The 19358-nt window shown below is 39.1% G+C and overlaps 1 protein-coding gene and 1 pseudogene across 1 annotated transcript; both read left to right on the top strand.

Annotated features, from left to right (window-relative positions):
• The first annotated feature begins 3713 nt into the window (after nucleotides 1-3713).
• Nucleotides 3714-15120, top strand: LOC140555812 (uncharacterized; annotated as a pseudogene).
• LOC140555882 (uncharacterized) lies at nucleotides 13415-19197 on the top strand. Its single transcript, XM_072679220.1, has 2 exons — nucleotides 13415-13536; nucleotides 15748-19197. The coding sequence occupies exon 2, from the start codon at nucleotides 15840-15842 to the stop codon at nucleotides 17322-17324; it is 1485 nt and encodes a 494-aa protein (XP_072535321.1). The 5' UTR covers nucleotides 13415-13536; nucleotides 15748-15839; the 3' UTR covers nucleotides 17325-19197.
• Nucleotides 19198-19358: the final 161 nt, after the last annotated feature.

Here is a 19358-nt window from a genome sequence, read left to right as displayed (position 1 = left end):
GCAATATGAGTGGGCGGGGCTACAGCGCTGAGGCTGACTAGGTGGAAATATGTAAATAAGTTATTTCTCAGCAGCTGCTTAGAGGAGCTCCCGCTGCTGAGTGTTGGGACGAGGTTCGAGGAGTCAGGGTTTTTATAAAGCCCAAACTTCTGCATGGTGCTTCTTCTCTTTTTTCATTCTAACCCATTTTCCTCATGTTCTCCCTCACACACACTCTGTTTTCAGCAGTCCTCTGAGGTGAAATCCAATACTGCATTATTGCAGCTGGTCAGAGACCCTGGAGCAGTCTTCACCACACTCTTTCTTGCTGTCCACTCCATTTTCTTGCTCACTCCATCTATGTCCATTTCTCCAAAGAATAAAATACACCTTAATGACCAGAGCAGCAGCACTGCGGAAACAGCCTAGAGCTACCAAACACGAATATCGACACTCACACTCTCACACTCGCGCCATGTCAGGTGGGAAGTTAGACAGCATCTCTATGGTAACCACCCCTTTCCCACAGACAGACCCCCGGCTGCTGTCTCAGTGGCTGTCTGACTGAGCGTGCTGTGAGTCACGGCATTTATAAAGGTGAGCCTAAGTGACTCAGTACATTTATAAAGGTGAGTTGACGTGAGTCATCATATTTATTAAGGTAAGGCCACAAGCACAGGTCACCTTCTCTCCAAACGCCACACGAGCGAAGAGTAAGTACTCCGCTACTGTTCTTCCTTACGTAGATTTATAAAGTATCAAATCAAATCACATCAAATCACTTCTATTGTCAGGTTACATTACACAGGTGTAAAGGTGAGTGAAAAATATGCATCGTCCCTCACAGTCGTACAAAAAAGAACACATTTACAAAATAGACATACTGACTATTTACACAATAACTTATACAATACATATACACACACTATACACACACTATATTTACAGTACTGCTCTGGTAAAAGTAGGTAAATTTACAGGTCTGATATGATCTGAATGTTTATATTATGTACAGAAGGCACTGGTGGGGTGTGAGTTCAGGTGTAGGGTGGGTGGGTGGCTGGGGGAAAGTCTTTGTGAGTGCAGTGTGTGACTGAGCATAGGGGTTCCAGTAGTAAGTGCAGGGTGCAGAGTGTGTGTATGGGGAGGAGGTGTGATGATGCAGATGAGGTTCATAGTCCACAAGCTATTGTTCATTCAGCATCCAAACTGCAGCAACTCTACTGTACTCTACATTTCTCTGCTTAGTGTTTTTCTTGTTTATTTTGTTGCTAAGCCAAAAATTGATGGGAAACTGATTAAGATCTGATTCAGTTGAATCATATTGTATTGCTGCTTCTTTGCACATCCATGGTTTTAAATTTTGACAGGAAAGAGAATAGTTTTTTGTCTTTGTTGTTTATTTGAAAATGCAAAAAAGGCTCAGGTGTGTGGAAAGAGGGAGCGATTGCTCCCGAACTGCTTGAGGATGGAAGATGTCTCTGAACCGACTGGTTCTGGTCTTCAGGCTTCTGTAGCTCCTGCCGCTGGGCCGCTGTGAGAACAGACCATGGCTGGGGTGGCAGTACTTTTCTATTATTACTAATAATACTAATATTTTTATTGAAATTGTCATTTTAGCCCAGACTACTGTGGTTACCTAGCATGTTAAACAAAAGAGTCAGAGGTGTGTATCAGAGGCTGCGCTGTCAGGTACACTGAGCAGCTGAATCAGACAGTGTTCAAACAGCAGCTCTGATCCACGTAAACTAGTTCCACTAAATTTGACAGTGTGATTAAACTGCTTGGTACTGGTACTGGTAATGTCTCCCTCTGCTGGCCTCAGTGGGGAGCTACTGCACAGGTCATGTTCTTCAGTGTGAAGGGCTAAGCTCCACCCTTCACCTGAGGCTCATCTCCAGCAAACAGGTGCTGTTCATGACTAGACTCAGGAGGAGTCTCAGGAATAAGTCTCAGTGTTGGGTGCTCTTGCTGAAGTTACTGTGATCCTACCTGACTCCTGATGGAGTTCTGGCTCACTGCCTTGTTCGGGCCTGGATTATGGACCTACCTGTCATTTCCCGACCTTTGCCTGTGCCTGTGCCTGTGCCTGTGCCTGTCCCGATGATGACCACTGCTATAGCCCTAATAAAATCCCTTAAAGGCAGCTATTCTTAGTGAGCTTAGTGTGCTTAATAATAAGTAATGCAGCCAGTCAGTTCAGATGTGTTAATGGCGAGTTATGTGAGGCAGGAAGACTCAGGGTTTCAGTGCTCTGAGAGGCAGATTTCTGAATCTGGACGTTTGACCAGTTTGACCAGTTTTAATCACCAGTCTCTGAAAGAAAACCAGTAAATAACTGGAAACAGAGCACAGAGTTATAAAGGAGAGGAGGGCTTTTTGAACTGAATTCAGGTGAGTCTCATTTTTTATGTTGCTAGTTTGTTCTGATGTAACTGCAGAGCCAAAACAGACACTGAAATATTAAAACACATAACAACAACAATGTCATAAAATAAGTACATTTGTTCAGATTAATGTCTAACGGAAAAGACCAGCAGTGCTAATCACATGTTGGGGATGTCAGATCTGAGAAGCAGAAACTGTTATTAATTATCTGTGAACTGAACATGATGATGAATTTAATCAGAAGCTCTTTCTAAAAGGGGGGGACAAGTTACACTGTAAAAATCAGCTAAAAGAAGAAGGAAATACAAGAAGCAGAAGAAACAGAAGATGAGAAAAATAAAGAATAAAAGGAAGATGAAGACAATGATGAAGAATAAAAACTAAGACAAAGAAGATAAGAATGTAGAAAGGGGTAAAAGATAAAAGACAAAGAAAGAAAGAAAAAAGAAAAGGAAAGAAGATGAAGAAATGATGATGATGATGGATATGATTACAAAAAGATGCTGCTGAAGGGATTTAGGGATTCCTGAACAGGGTTTTGTTTTGATACATATTGTAAGCAGTGCTGTGCTGTGAATACTTACATGCAGGTGTGTGTGTGTGTGTGTGTGTGTGTGTGTGTGTGTGTGTGTATATATGGTGTTAAACTGTTCTACAGATTGTGTTCTTTGCTTTTCAGAGAATTCAGAAGGACTGAATAAAGTGTGGGTAGAGCTCCACCATCAGGCCAAATATAGAACTACATTAAAAAACAAATGCTGACTTTAGAAAAGTACAGCTAAATATTAAAGTAAATATTAAACAGTTACAGCAATATCCATAAATATATTAGATACAGTTATTATTAGATACAAGGTACTCAATGTACCCTAAATGAACTGTATGGTGTCACTTTTTGGGGCGTAATTTGGGTACTGTTACTTGCTCAGTTAAGCACAAATTAGACATTTAAATAGTTCATTCAATATTGTATTATTATGACCTGTCATTGTACATCTCTTATGTAAAAACCAATTATTATTGTTATTAAATGTAATAATGTATGATAAATAAATAGGGCTTTGTTTTAAATAAACAGGTCAAATGACCCGTCCCTTGTGATCTGAACTGAAAAAGCATCTTACAAGTAAGACTGAAAACCAGGGCTCAGACTCATCGAGGTGGAGGAGATCCTGTCTACGGTCTCGAAAATGATGAACGACGTCTCTCCTGGCCAATCGATGGACTGCTCGTGAGTACTACTATTCAATCGCAGTGCAGGAGGTGAGGCTGTCTGAATACGGGTGTATTGAAGCAAACGCTGACCACGTGGTTCCACGGTGACAAATCTTCTTGCAGCCCAGGGAATGGCGCAGGTGAGCTTCCCCCACCAAAATAAGGTGAAGAAGGAGGAGCTCCAGGTTCTCCAGCTTTTCCAGGGCTTCCAGCGTTACTGGAGCAGGTGGAGCTGCTGTGTAGAAGAGAGGTAGATGTTCAGCACGTGTTCACATTGTTTACAGTGGAACAGGGTTCTCAGGACTGTCTGTAGCTAGGGACCCTTCCTGACCCCCACTGATGTATGTAAAGAACACAGTCCAGCTGTTCTGATGTTTAAAAGGCTCAGCATTTATTAGAATGTGAGTTCATCTGTACAGCAGGACAGCACTGATACATCTACAGAACAGGGGGACTCTACAATTACAAAGATAGAAAACAGAATATAGTAATAATAATAATCATCATCATCATCATCATAAACCAGATCAATGATTGTTTGCACAGTGTAAGTGTTGGACTGTTGCTACATGGCAAATGGGGTGAAACTATTTTTGCTAAATGGTTGCTGTGATACTCCAGTTGGTTTTATTGTGTTGCTAGGTGGTTTCTTTGGAGTTGCTGTGGTACCTGTAATTGCTCTTGTTTTGCAGTGGCATTGTTAGATCCTAGGTTGTTGCTGTTGTGTTGCTAATTGGCCACTTAGGTGTAAATTAGTGATTTTCAGGGCATTGCTAGCTGGTTGCTATGGTGTCCCAAGTAGTTCTGTGGCAGGTGGTTGCTAGGGCATTAGTTCTGTGGCAGGTGGTTGCAGGGTTGCTGTGGTGCCTGTTGTGGTTGGTTGGGTGTTATTAGTGTTTTTGTTTTGTTGTGACATAAGAAGGGTGCACAGACCTGTGCAATTCGAAATTGTATACAGCTGTTTGATTGAGAGATTTTGTTTTTTACTTAATATTTTCCCCAGAGGAATGAATAGTGTAAAAATTGCACAGAAATCGCTCAGTCAAATAGCTGTATACCATCCTGAGTTGCACTGTCAGAACAAACAATATCGAAAACGGTGAAACGTATTATATAGGGAAAGTTCAATATAAGAAGCAGAAGAATTCTAGAATTGCATTTCCTTAGCTTTTGTTGCAAAGTGTTTGATATGGCATCACAGGTTGTTGGCATGGTAATGATAAGTGGTTGCTAAAGTGTTGTCAGGTAAAGACAAAATTAGGCATTTAAAGAAAAGATCAAGGTCAGTTATGATGTAGGCGTAAATATGTTTGGGTTGTTACCTTAAATGTGTGCATGGCATTGTGAAATCTGAAGAATCAGAAATCATTTTGGAACACAATGTAGGGCCCAGTCTCAGAAGGCTGAGTCCCTGACAGAGGCCACAGGTCTTCCAACAGGACATTAACGTGAAGCACACAGGTGCATCTTAAAAAGTTAGTGTTCATATCCAGTTGGTAGGTCTAAGCAGTATGTTCTTCCAGGTCATCAAAGGGAAGAAGCCCTAAATGTCTTTCCTGGTGGCCATTCACAGGGCCGCACACTGTAATTCTGTGCTGTATCCCCAAGCAGTGTCTATATTTTACTGGTCATAACGCCTAACCTAATGACTGAGAAATGTTTGTTCAGTAGTGTTGTCACTGGTAAATGCTAATGAGTATTTCATTGTACTAACCTTTTTTAATTTCTTTTCCTCCAGAAATGAATGGCCAGTTGAAAGTATTCATCTGCTCCTAGTGTCTCAGGAATATTGCTAAAAAAACAAGGTGTGAAAGGTGTGAAAATTGTGCCCAGCCGAAGCTCTAAAACAAAACAACAATCTTTGGGTACACGTCAACTTGGGTACTCTCAGCTGCTCAGAGTGTGAGAAGAGTTTTACACGGTTGTGTAGTCTTCAGATGCACCAGCGCATTCACACAGGGGAGAGGCTGTATCACTGTATAGAGTGTGGGAGGAGTTTTAGCAGTGGACATAACTTAATAAGACACCATCGTATTCACACTAGAGAGAAGCCACATGAATGGCTGGAGTGTGGGAAGAGCTTCAGACATGGGAGTACCTTAAAAAAACATCAGCGCATTCACACTGGAGAGAAGCCGTACAAGTGCTCAGACTGTGAGAAGAGATTTAGTCAACGAAGTTCCCTCCAGAAACACCAGCTCATTCACTCAGTACAAAAACTCCATAATTGTTCATACTGTGAGAAGAGTTTTAGTCACAAAGCTCATCTTCAAAGAAACCAGCGCATTCACACTGGAGAGAAACTGTATTACTGCTCAGAGTGTGGGAAGGGTTTTAACAGTAAAAGTAATTTAATAACACACCAGCTCATTCACACAGGAGAGAAGACACATGGGTGCTTGGAGTGTAGGAAAGTTTCAGACACGGGAGTACCTTGAAAAAACACCAGCGGATTCACACTGGAGAGAAGCCATACAAGTGCTCAGACTGTGAGAAGAGATTTAGTCAACAGAGTACCCTTCAGAAACACCAGTGCCTTCACACAGTACAGAAACTCCATAATTGTTCATACTGTGGCAAGAGTTTTAGCCAAGAAGCTCATCTCCAAAAACACCAGCGCATTCACACTGGAGAGAAACTGTATTACTGCTCAGAGTGTGACAAGCAACATACAAGAATTGGAGCCCTGAAAATACATCAGCGTATTCACACAGGGGAGAAGCCTTATCACTGCTTAGAGTGTGGGAAGAGTTTTATGTGGGGCAGTACCCTCGAAAGACACCAGCGCATTCACACAGGAGAAAAAACATATCACTGCTCTGAGTGTGGGAAGAGTTATAGACAACTAGGTGCCCTGAAAATCCACCAGAGCATTCACACAGGAGAAAAGCCCTATTGCTGCTCTGAGTGTGGGAAGGGTTTTACTCGGAGTGATGCTTTCAAAGAACACCAGCGAATTCACACTGGAGAGAAACCATATGGCTGCTCAGTGTGCGGGAAGAGTTTTAGACTGAGTGGTAATCTCAAAAGACATCAGAGAACTCAGACTGAAGAGAAGCCAGAGTCCTCAGAGCTTCCTGCTCTCCAGACCGACACAACTGCTGTGGAGCAACTTGCATGTGCTGTTCACTCTTCAGCCAAACCAGAGAACTCAAGGCTTCACTCATCATCTGATAAGATCCCTATTAATTTCTTTACATGTTAGATTTGTCTGGGTAGTGGAAAGGAGAATCCATCTGACAGTTAAAGCTCAGAAAAAGGAGGAGCAGTGAGTGTCTCTGCACCTGTTTGTGATTCATGGACATAAAAGCAAGGCATAGCCAGAGGCAAGAGGGCTTCTTGTTGGGTAATAGGGGGTTTGGACCTCTGCTGTTTGCAGATGATATCCTCTACGTAGCATCTATATTCAAGTGTGCACTGCTGGCTTTTGAATGGTTTGCAGCTAAATGTGAAGTGGTGAGTGAGAATCAGCACATTGAAATTCAGAAGCCATGTTGTTCGGAAAGTAAAATACATTTTTGGATATTGAAGCACCACTGAATTTTATACCCTAAGTGGGTGGACACATATTTTTGACCCTGTGTTGATTTCAGAAAACTTCAACTGAAAACTTCAAATTCTTGTTTTGTTTCTATTATTAACTGACGTTTAGGTCCATGAAGAGTGTATGTAAACATCACACCACAGCTTTATCCATAATCCATAGTGATGCTGCTGCATACGCGTCTAGGTTTATTCTGTAGTCCACTTTTGCTTCTGATTTTTAATCTTCCCTCTTTTCAGTGACTGAGAAATGAGTGTAGATGGGGAAGAACTACATTACTGTAGTTTGAACTGATGGTAAAGGCCTTCTCCTTTAAATAAATCTGGCAAAAATATTGGGCTTTTGAACTCCAGGTTGTTCACACTTCAGTAAAAGATTCCTAATAATACTCTTTGACTTATAGCAGCACCCTCCATCCAACAGTTTAAACATCCAAATGGTCCCAGTGCCAACTCTTTTTTTTTTTTTTTTTTTTTTTTTTTTTTTTAGGGGCACTTCAATCCCTTATTTCTGCCATTTTCCCAGTTTATTTGTACATATATGGTATTAAGCAGATACTTTTATCCAAAGCAACTTGCAGAGGTGCCTCACTGTTCGCTCATAAAGTATCCCTGTCCAGCATGAACAGACTAGAGTCCACAGATATCTCTCAGCTTATATTCCTTCACATACAAAAGTCAGTACTGATACTTAGATGGAAATGATGTATTATAGTAGCTTCCACCGCCTTGGATCCAAGACCTCTTGGTCCATTCCAACTGTTTGGTAAACACACATGAGAACATCTTACATTGAAGACTGAGAACAAGGTTCAGAATTACATCAGAGGTGTGAACAGTCCAAGAACAGATATGAGCTATAGATGGTTAATGGTTAATGTTTAGTTGGTCATGGTGGGATGATTCTTCTGGCTGCATGGGTGTGAACGGACTGCTGCGGTCTACAGTCTTCACAATGGTGAACAACGTCTCTCCCATAAATACCACTATCCAATCGCAGTGTGGGAGGCGGGACTGTTGGAATGCGGGGGGTGTTGAAGCTAAGGCTGACTACGTGGTTCCACTGCGATAAACTTTTCAGCCCAGGGAGGGGGGCTACTGTGTTTCACCAACCATACCACCAACCAAGCCAGGTGGCTTCTCTGGAGTTGTTTAGCAGTTGTTATGGTAACAGGTGGCTGTTATGGTGTTGCTATGGCATTGCTAGGTTGTTGCCAAATGGTTGCTGTGGTACCTCATGTGGTTAGGTGAGTGTTACCAATGTCTCTGTATCATCTTGACATACGCCCTTTGGTGGACTCTGTCTAAGTGTTCTGCTTTTGTTCCACAATAGTTAGCCTACTTCTAAGGGCAACAGAAATGTAGAGATCAATAAACCAAACACAACTATGCAAGTGTCTATTGTCAATTCTTTTCTTGTTCCATTTACTATTTTTAGACGGCCTCTTGTAACAAACACAACTGATTCTAGTATGTTTGTCTTGGTTTGCAGTTTGACTCCATGTAGTCCAAAACAAATCAAACAGAGACTGAATTTGTCTCCAATGTCATCTGCCATAATTGTTGTTCTAAGTGTGAACTCTTGGAGGTATTGTGTGTTAAGCCCTACTCTGGGAAGTGCATTTTATTGCCTGCCATAAATGGGTAATAATGGATCTGTTGGGTAATAATGTCACTGGTTAATACCCAGAAAGTCTCAGTATTTTATTGTCCCACTTATTTACTATTATTGTTAACTTTTTTGTTCTTTTTTCCAGAAATGAACAACCAGTTGGAAGTCTTCTCCTGCTTCTAGTGTCCACTTTTTTGCAGTCTTAATTTACCCCCATAAACACATCAGGCTCACCATAACCAGGATACTGCTGAAAATAAAAATGAATAAAATATAGTGTCTAGAAAAGGTTCCACAATTCAGCAGAAGTATGAAGGGTACTCAAAGATGTCTTCAGAAACAGTGCAGAAAGTTAAGACAGAGAAGGCCAGCACTCTCTGCTGAGTGTGGAAAGAGTTTTACACGATTGTATAACCTCCAGATGCACCAGCACATTCACACTGGAGAGAAACTTTATTACTGCTCAGAGTGTGGAAAGAAATTTACACAGCTGTGTAATCTGAAAACCCACCAGCACATTCACACAGGAGAGAGGCAGCATGAGTGCCCAGAGTTGTTGACTGCAGAAAATGCCCTGAACATTTTGAAAACTTCAAAAGCTCCAAATTTGTGTTTGCTTCTATTAATATCTGACATTGAACACCATGAAGAGTGTGTGTAAATTTCACGCCACAACTGTAAATCAAGCTGGTGCATAAGCTCAGAAGGTTTGTTTTGTCCAGTTCACTTTTGCTTAGGACTTTTGCTAGCCATTGTTTGCACTTCTTATAATAGTGAATAAAAATGTGTTTCCTTTTGTCATTAATATAGAGTCCCTGAAGTATAATGGTAGAGCAAAATATTTAGACACATAATCCGTTCCCTCAGTATAATAATCATTTACCTCTGTTTATTAATTCGTTCCCTCAGTATAATAATCATTTACCTCGGTTTAATAATCTGTTCCCTCAGTATAATAATCATTTACCTCAGTTTACTAATCCATTCCCTCAGTATAATAATCATTTACCTCAGTTTACTAATTTGTTCCCTCAGTATAATAATCATTTACCTCAGTTTACTAATCCATCCCCTCAGTATAATAATCATTTACCTCAGTTTACTAATTTGTTCCCTCAGTATAATAATCATTTACCTCAGTTTACTAATCCATCCCCTCAGTATAATAATCATTTACCTCAGTTTACTAATCCATCCCCTCAGTATAATAATCATTTACCTCAGTTTACTAATCCATTCCCTCAGTATAATAATCATTTACCTCAGTTTACTAATCCATCCCCTCAGTATAATAATCATTTACCTCAGTTTACTAATCCATTCCCTCAGTATAATAATCATTTACCTCAGTTTACTAATTCATCCCCTCAGTATAGTAATCATTTACCTCAGTTTACTAATCCGTTCCCTTAGTATAATAATCATTTACCTCAGTTTACTAATCCGTTCCCTTAGTATAATAATCATTTACCTCAGTTTACTAATTTGTTCCCTCAGTATAATAATCATTTACCTCAGTTTACTAATCCATTCCCTCAGTATAATAATCATTTACCTCAGTTTACTAATCCATTCCCTCAGTATAATAATCATTTACCTCAGTATAATAATCATTTACCTCAGTTTACTAATTTGTTCCCTCAGTATAATAATCATTTACCTCAGTTTACTAATCCATCCCCTCAGTATAATAATCATTTACCTCAGTTAACTAATTTGTTCCCTCAGTATAATAATCATTTACCTCAGTTTACTAATCCATTCCCTCAGTATAATAATCATTTACCTCAGAATAATAATCATTTACCTCAGTTTACTAATTTGTTCCCTCAGTATAATAATCATTTACCTCAGTTTACTAATCCATTCCCTCAGTATAATAATCATTTACCTCAGTTAACTAATCCATTCCCTCAGTATAATAATCATTTACCTCAGTTTAATAATCATTTACCTCAGTTTACTAATCATTTACCTCAGTATAATAATTTACCTCAGTTTACTAATCATTTACCTCAGTATAATAATCATTTACCTCAGTATAATAATTTACCTCAGTTTACTAATCCATTCCCTCAGTATAATAATCATTTACCTCAGTTTACTAATCCATTCCCTCAGTATAATAATCATTTACCTCAGTATAATAATCATTTACCTCAGTTTACTAATCCATTCCCTCAGTATAATAATCATTTACCTCAGTATAATAATAATTTACCTCAGTTTACTAATCCATTCCCTCAGTATAATAATCATTTACCTCAGTTTACTAATCCATTCCCTCAGTATAATAATCATTTACCTCAGTTTACTAATCTATTCCCTCAGTATAATAATCATTTACCTCAGTTTACTAATCTATTCCCTCAGTATAATAATAATTTACCTCAGTATAATAATCATTTACCTCAGTATAATAATCATTTACCTCAGTTTACTAATCATTTACCTCAGTATAATAATCATTTACCTCAGTATAATAATCATTTACCTCAGTTTACTAATCATTTACCTCAGTTTACTAATCATTTACCTCAGTATAATAATCATTTACCTCAGTATAATAATCATTTACCTCAGTTTACTAATCATTTACCTCAGTATAATAATCATTTACCTCAGTTTAATAATCATTTACCTCAGTTTACTAATCCATTCCCTCAGTATAATAATCATTTACCTCAGTATAATAATCATTTACCTCAGTTTACTAATCATTTACCTCAGTATAATAATTTACCTCAGTTTACTAATCATTTACCTCAGTATAATAATCATTTACCTCAGTATAATAATCATTTACCTCAGTTTACTAATCATTTACCTCAGTATAATAATCATTTACCTCAGTATAATAATTTACCTCAGTTTACTAATCATTTACCTCAGTATAATAATCATTTACCTCAGTATAATAATAATTTACCTCAGTTTACTAATCATTTACCTCAGTATAATAATCATTTACCTCAGTTTAATAATCATTTACCTCAGTTTACTAATCATTTACCTCAGTATAATAATTTACCTCAGTTTACTAATCATTTACCTCAGTATAATAATCATTTACCTCAGTATAATAATTTACCTCAGTTTACTAATCATTTACCTCAGTATAATAATCATTTACCTCAGTATAATAATCATTTACCTCAGTTTACTAATCATTTACCTCAGTATAATAATCATTTACCTCAGTATAATCAATCATTTACCTCAGTTTACTAATCATTTACCTCAGTATAATAATCATTTACCTCAGTATAATAATCATTTACCTCAGTTTACTAATCATTTACCTCAGTTTAATAATCATTTACCTCAGTTTACTAATCCATTCCCTCAGTATAATAATCATTTACCTCAGTATAATAATCATTTACCTCAGTTTACTAATCCATTCCCTCAGTATAATAATCATTTACCTCAGTTTAATAATCATTTACCTCAGTTTACTAATCATTTACCTCAGTATAATAATTTACCTCAGTATAATAATCATTTACCTCAGTTTACTAATCCATTCCCTCAGTATAATAATCATTTACCTCAGTATAATAATCATTTACCTCAGTTTACTAATCCATTCCCTCAGTATAATAATCATTTACCTCAGTTTAATAATCATTTACCTCAGTATAATAATCATTTACCTCAGTTTACTAATCCGTTCCCTCAGTATAATAATCATTTACCTCAGTATAATAATCATTTACCTCAGTTTACTAATCCGTTCCCTCAGTATAATAATCATTTACCTCAGTATAATAATCATTTACCTCAGTTTACTAATCCGTTCCCTCAGTATAATAATCATTTACCTCAGTATAATAATCATTTACCTCAGTTTACTAATCATTTACCTCAGTTTAATAATCATTTACCTCAGTATAATAATCATTTACCTCAGTTTACTAATCATTTACCTCAGTATAATAATCATTTACCTCAGTTTACTAATCCATCCCCTCAGTATAATAATCATTTACCTCAGTATAATAATCATTTACCTCAGTTTACTAATCATTTACCTCAGTTTACTAATCCATTCCCTCAGTATAATAATCATTTACCTCAGTTTACTAATTTGTTCCCTCAGTATAATAATCATTTACCTCAGTTTACTAATCCATCCCCTCAGTTTACTAATCATTTACCTCAGTTTACTAATCCATTCCCTCAGTTTACTAATCATTTACCTCAGTTTACTAATCCATTCCCTCAGTATAATAATCATTTACCTCAGTTTACTAATCCATTCCCTCAGTATAATAATCATTTACCTCAGTTTACTAATCCATTCCCTCAGTATAATAATCATTTACCTCAGTATAATAATCTACCTCAGTATAATAATCATTTACCTCAGTATAATAATAATTTACCTCAGTATAATAATCTAATAGTGTAAGTGATCTTTCGGTTGGTGCCCCTGGCATCATCAATCATTGTATTTGTGTTTATACACTTACAGAGACACTGCTGAGCACCACATTGGTCAGTCGTTACAGTGGTGAACGACGTCTCTTCTGACCAATAGGTGGACTGCTCGCAAGTACTACTATCCAATCGCAGTGCGATTAAAGCCAATGTTGAGCACGTGATCCACTGGGACGCTCTCTGCAGCCCAGGGAGTGGCGCTACTGCGCTTCACCAACCAAAATAAGGTGAAGAAGAAGACTCTTGTCCTGATCGGCTCTTCTCCAGGTTCTCCAGGTTCTCCAGGTTCTCCAGCTTTTCCCGGGTTTCCAGCGTTACTGGAGTGGGTGGAACAGGAGCTGCTGTGCAGAAGAGAGGTAGCTGTTCAGCACGTGTTCACATTGTTTACCAGGTTTATTTGCTATTTCTAACCTGTACCAGAACACTGATGCACTGAAGTGCTTGTGGTGAGGCTCAGGTGATCACTCTACAGCAGGACAGCACTGATCTACTACACCTGCAGAACAGGAGGGTTCTGATTGTGGAACTGGGCTCTATGTACAGAGTGTATTTAGACGGGTGTTACCATGGTTCTGTGCCAATGAGGCCCACAACCAAGTTGCACTGGTGTATTTAAGTAAAAAAATAAATAAAACTATAAAAATGAAAGGTTGCACAGTGTTAGTGTTAGTAAGTGCTAGCTTTTTTGGATGTTATGATTATGGTGCTTGGTATGATGTTGCTAAGTGGTTGCTATGGTAAGAGGTAGTTGCTATGATGTTGCTATGGCATTGCTTTGTGCTATGCTATGGCATCCCAGGTGGTTCCTATAGTGCCGCAAGGTGGCTGATGTGGTTTTGCTTAGTGATTGATATGTTATCCCAGTTGGTTGCTATGGTGTTGCTAAATGAAAATGAAATGAGGCTTTAAAAGAAAAAAAAAAGTCTGAGGTCCAAGGATGTTTTGGGATGCCTTGACTGAGTGCATGGCATTATTTACATTTACTTTTACAGCATTTAGCTGACGCTCTTATCCAGAGCGACTTACAAGGTAACTCGTATTACAGAGGTGGGCCAATGTAGTGTTAGGAGTCTTGCCCAGGGACTCTTATTGGTGTGGCGCAGCATACGGTCACCCAGACTGTGAATCGAACCCTGGTCTCCCACATGGTGTAATATGGTATGGCTCACTGGCAGCTAGTGGTTTTATCTGTTGTGCCACACCAACCACTATTGGTGCCAATGGGGGCCAATGGTGGCATTATGAAATCTGAAGACTACCAAAGGATTTTGGAATGCAGTAGAGGGCCCAGTGTCAGAAGTCATGGGTGTTCCCACAGGACAGTGACCCAAAGACAAGGCACTTATAAGTTCTGATGTGGCCAGTAGTGGGTCCAGAACTGAATCCTATATAACACCAGTGGAGAGATCTGAAAACAGCAGCTGGCAAAAGAAGAGTGGTCCAGAATTACAGTAGAGAATTGTTTGAAACTTCTTCATGGTTACAAGAGTTTCAGTTATTGTTAATAAAGGATGTGCTAACGAATATTCAGTTAAAGGTGCCAATCATGGTGTCACTTTTGGCCCTTTTTCTCTACTTTTTATGCTTTTCCAATGTAAACAAAATAAATTAACATTCTAATGCCAAAACATTCATAACTGTTCTGGGAAATGTGGGAGATTTTCTAAAAGAAGTGCTGGGGTGTCAATATTTTTGGCTATAACTGTAAGTGGAAGCACAAGAATTGTTGAATGTGAATGATTTTGCATTGGCGGCTGCCAGGTGTAACTATAGAGACAATTTGGGCAAAAATGATCATGTTTGTGGTCAGTTTGTGCTGGATTGGAAAGGATCATTGATCGATAGATTTCATGTGAAAATGAGAGAGGTCATTCAGAAGAAAACCAGCTTTGTGGATATCCTGCATGTTTCTCGGTTGTTCTCAGGTTGTTCCAGTGTAGAGGGTGGCAGAGATTAAAGGAGATAGGTCTGCAGGTCAGGGAGATTAATTGTTGTCAGAGATCAGACCCACCACAACAGGTGGTAGATCTATGGGTGGTGAAACCCAGTCTTACTCAGAGTTAGTGAGCTCCTTCCTATTGGGTTTTTTTCTTCAGCTGATTTGCGTTGACCCGTTTTTTTGCAGGGGAGGTGAGTTTTATGCTTTCCAGGTTTAATGCTTAGAAGATAATATAACTTATCACAATCTTTTATATCACTGTAGTTTTCACAGTCTTTACTGTGCAGTGCAATGAGAAAATCTGGTAATGACATTATTTAGACTGATCATTAAATATATTGCTGAAGAGAGCTATAAAGGAGGACATGTACTGTGGTGGACCCAAAATCCTCATTGTTGCACACAGTACAGCACAGTATGACAAGTAACAAGCATCCCCTGCCCAATTACATTGTCACTGTTAGAAGAACTTACACTTTTAACCTCAATATTGCCAGTTTGTAATTGCTGTAATGTAGGAAAACCTTGTGATCTGAGCTGTATCCTGTACTAGCAGTGCCTATATTTTACTGCCTGTTATAAAATAGTTACTTAACCACTAAACCACATTTTTCTTTCTTTCCTTCAGAAATGAATGACCAGTCGGAAGTCTTCCCCTACCTCCAACACATCAGGACATCACAAAAGGGAATCCTGTTGAAACAATAAGGTGTAAAAAATATGGTGTCCAAAAGAAGCTCCAGAGCTCACCAAAAGTCTTCAGGTACCCTTCATACATCTTCCAAAACAACGGTGAAGGCAGAGAAGGACATGACTCACAGCTGCTCAGAGTGTGGGAAGAGTTTTCCACGATTGTATAATCTTCAGATACATCTGCGCATTCACACAGAAGAAAAGCTGTATCACTGCTCAGAGTGTGGGAAGAGTTTTAGACATGAAAATCACTTAAAAAGACATCAACTCATTCACACAGGAGAGAAGCCACATGGCTGCTCAGAGTGTGAAAAAAGTTTCAGACATAGAAGTACCTTAGTAAACCACCAGCGTGTTCACACTGGAGAGAAGCCGTACAAGTGCTCAGACTGTGGGAAGAAATTTACACAACGAGGTTCCCTTAAGAAACACCAGCTCATTCACTCAGGACAGAAACTCCATAATTGCTCATACTGTGAGAAGAGTTTTAGGCAAGAAGCTTCTCTCCGAAAACACCACCGCACTCACACTGGAGAGAAGCCATTTTACTGCTCAGAGTGTGGGAAAAACTTTACAGACTCACGTAATCTCCAGATACACCAACGCATTCACACAGGAGAGAGGCCGTATCACTGCTCAGAGTGTGGAAAGAGTTTTACACGATTGCGTAGTCTTCAGATACACCAACGCATTCATACAGGAGAGAAGCCTTATAACTGCTCAGAGTGTGGGAAGAGTTTTAGCAGTGGAAGCAGCTTAATAACACACCAGCGCATTCACACTGGAAAGAAGCCGTACGAGTGCTCAGAGTGTGGGAAGAGATTTAAATATCAGTGTAATCTCCGAAACCACCAGGTCATTCACTCAACACAGAAGCTCTATAATTGCTCATACTGTGAGAAGAGTTTTAGTCAAATGGCTTATCTCCAAAAACACCAGCGCATTCACACTGGAGAGAAGCTGTATTACTGCTCAGAGTGTGACAAGAAATGTACAACACTAGGTGCCCTGAAAGCACACCAACGTGTTCACACAGGGGAGAAGCCGTTTCACTGCTCCGAGTGTGGGAAGAATTTTACGTGGGGCAGTACCCTCGAAAGACACCAGCGCATTCACACCGGAGAGAAGCCGTATCACTGCTCTGTATGTGGGAAAAACTTTAGAGGAATAAGTGACCTGACAATCCACAAACGTATTCATACAGAGTTAAAGCCCTTTCGCTGCTCAGAGTGTGGGAAGAGTTTTAGATGGGGCTATTCTCTCAAAGAACACCAAGGCATTCACACCGGAGAGAAGCCGTTTAACTGCTCAGTGTGCGGGAGGAGTTTTAGACTGAACTATAATCTCAAAAGACATCAGCGAACTCACACTGAAGAGAAGCCAGAGTGTTCAGAGCTGTCTGCCCTCCAGACCAACGCAACCACAGCGGAGCCACTTGCCGTTCACTCTTCAGCCACGCCAGAAAAGTGCACGCTCCACTCGTCACCTGAGAAGATTGATCCTTTATATTAACATTATTTTAACCTTCATTCTCAGTGATGAGACTTCAGTACTGTGTAGTAGGTGTAGGTATGAATAAATGGGCATGTGATGGTACCCTGCAGTGGTCCGGTACCCTGTCCAGACCCCTGCAACAAGGAAGACATGATCAAAATATCTGCTACTGTACATGCTTAAATTGAGTAGAAGATCTGATTTTCAAAACGCAAAAAGTTAAAATGTCTTTAATATTTTTAAGCAAAAGTATTTTTTATTTAAGTCTTTCAGAATTTCAAAATAAAAAAGGAAAGTACTTAAAGCAAAAGTTTGGGCAACCTGTTTGGTTTAACGTTACATTTGGCAAGTATCACAGCTTGTAAGTAAATTTGCTACAGATGAAGATCTTTCAGTTGCTGAATTTTCATCCATTCTTCCTTTGCAAAAGTCTAGCAAAAAGTCTAGTTCTGTGAGGTTTCTCTTTTTATCCTCAGAAATGTTTTTTTCCAGAAATTGTCATTCTTCCTTCTACCTGTGAAATATTCCCCATGCTATTGGCTGCAATGCAAACCCAAAGCATGAGCCACCCACCTCCATGCTTAACAGTTGAGAGGGATTCTTTTCATGAAATTCTTCACCATTTATACTCCAAACACATTTTGCTCATTAAAGCCAAAAGGTTCTGTTTTAAGTCCATCAGTCACAAAACTTGTTTGTGTGAAGTTTTCAGTCTTATTTAAATTATTTAAAATGTAAAACTTGTGGTCAAGATGCAGAAATTGTTGTCTTCTGTTAACACTTTAATAAACGTCATGTTTGTGCAGGTATTGCTGTTTAGGAGAAAGGTATGCCACAGCTATAAAAAGTTGGAGCTTTGGCAGTGGCAGAAGATAAACCCTGGGCATGTAAGAAGTTCAGAGAGGCCATGAAATAGAACTGGGGAGCCTGGTTCAAGGAGGTTCTTGAAAACACTCTGAAAACAAACACGAACAAGAGAGAGGACCACTGTTGAAACTGTGCTCAGTAAGGATGGTGAAGCTGGGGATATTGTCAAGTGCCAGAAACAACACTTTGAGGAGCTCCTAAAATCGAGGGAAATGCCTTCTGTCCAGGAGGTTGGACTGGAGGCTGTCTGGTTGTCCAAATCCGTTCCTCTGACTGAAATCATGGAGGTAGTTGGAAAGCTCCATGGTGGCAATGCAATGGGAGTGAATGAGATTTGACCAGAGTTGCTGAAGGCTCTGAATGCTGGGGGAATGTCTTGGTAACATGCCTCTGTAATGTTGCATGGACCTCTGGAACAGTACCTCTGAAATGGGAAACTGGGGTGGTGGTCTCTATTTTCAGTTTGTTTCCAGTCCTGTTTGTGATTATTCATCACCTGGATGGCACGGCAGAGGCAGGAGGGCTTCTTATGTAAATATGTTTACATACATTTATGAGTGTTTATTGATTAGTAGTAATTAATATATATTCTAGGAGTTAGGGTGTGCAGGATTGCTGGTTTGCTTAGTTAGGAAATGTGGAAATGTTCTGGAAATGTGTTGCAGGTGAGGTCCTTCAGTTTGGTCACAAGTTAGGGAGACTTTGGGAACAGAACCCACCACTCTGACAGAAAAGACATTGTGGAAGCAGTTATTTTTTAAGGGTAGACACAGAGCCTGGATCTGTGAATGTAGATGGGAAAGAACCACACTGATGGTTTGAGCTGGCAGGAAAAGGCTTCTTAGGACTGTTTCTTTACATTATTCCTCAAATTTTTAAATCAGATATTTTATTTTAGACATTTAATCGTTTAGGAATGTAATTCACTACTTGTTGTTATTTTATTTCTTAATTCCATAACAAGAAAGCTGTCATTTTATCTGATGAATCTTTAAATAAATCTGACTCTTTGACTAAATATTAACAGGATTTGGCAAATTGTAGATCTTTCACGCTCCAGAAAAAATAGCTTATATAGTTCTTAGATAGACAACAATAACAACAAAACCCTTTTTGGTGCTATACAGAACCACTTTTGAATGGTTCTATAAAGGACCAGCTAAAAGAGTGTTTTCTTGTATGTGA

The sequence above is a fragment of the Salminus brasiliensis genome, chromosome 5, assembly GCF_030463535.1.
Source record: "Salminus brasiliensis chromosome 5, fSalBra1.hap2, whole genome shotgun sequence".
Lineage (NCBI taxonomy): Eukaryota > Metazoa > Chordata > Actinopteri > Characiformes > Bryconidae > Salminus > Salminus brasiliensis.
The sequence above is the reverse complement of the archived record's forward strand: the minus strand, read 5'-3'. Positions and strand labels throughout refer to the sequence as shown.

Coding starts and splice junctions, on each gene's coding strand:
- LOC140555882 (XM_072679220.1), top strand. CDS start 15,840: ATGGTGTCCAAAAGAAGCTCCAGAGCTCACCAAAAGTCTTCAGGTACC.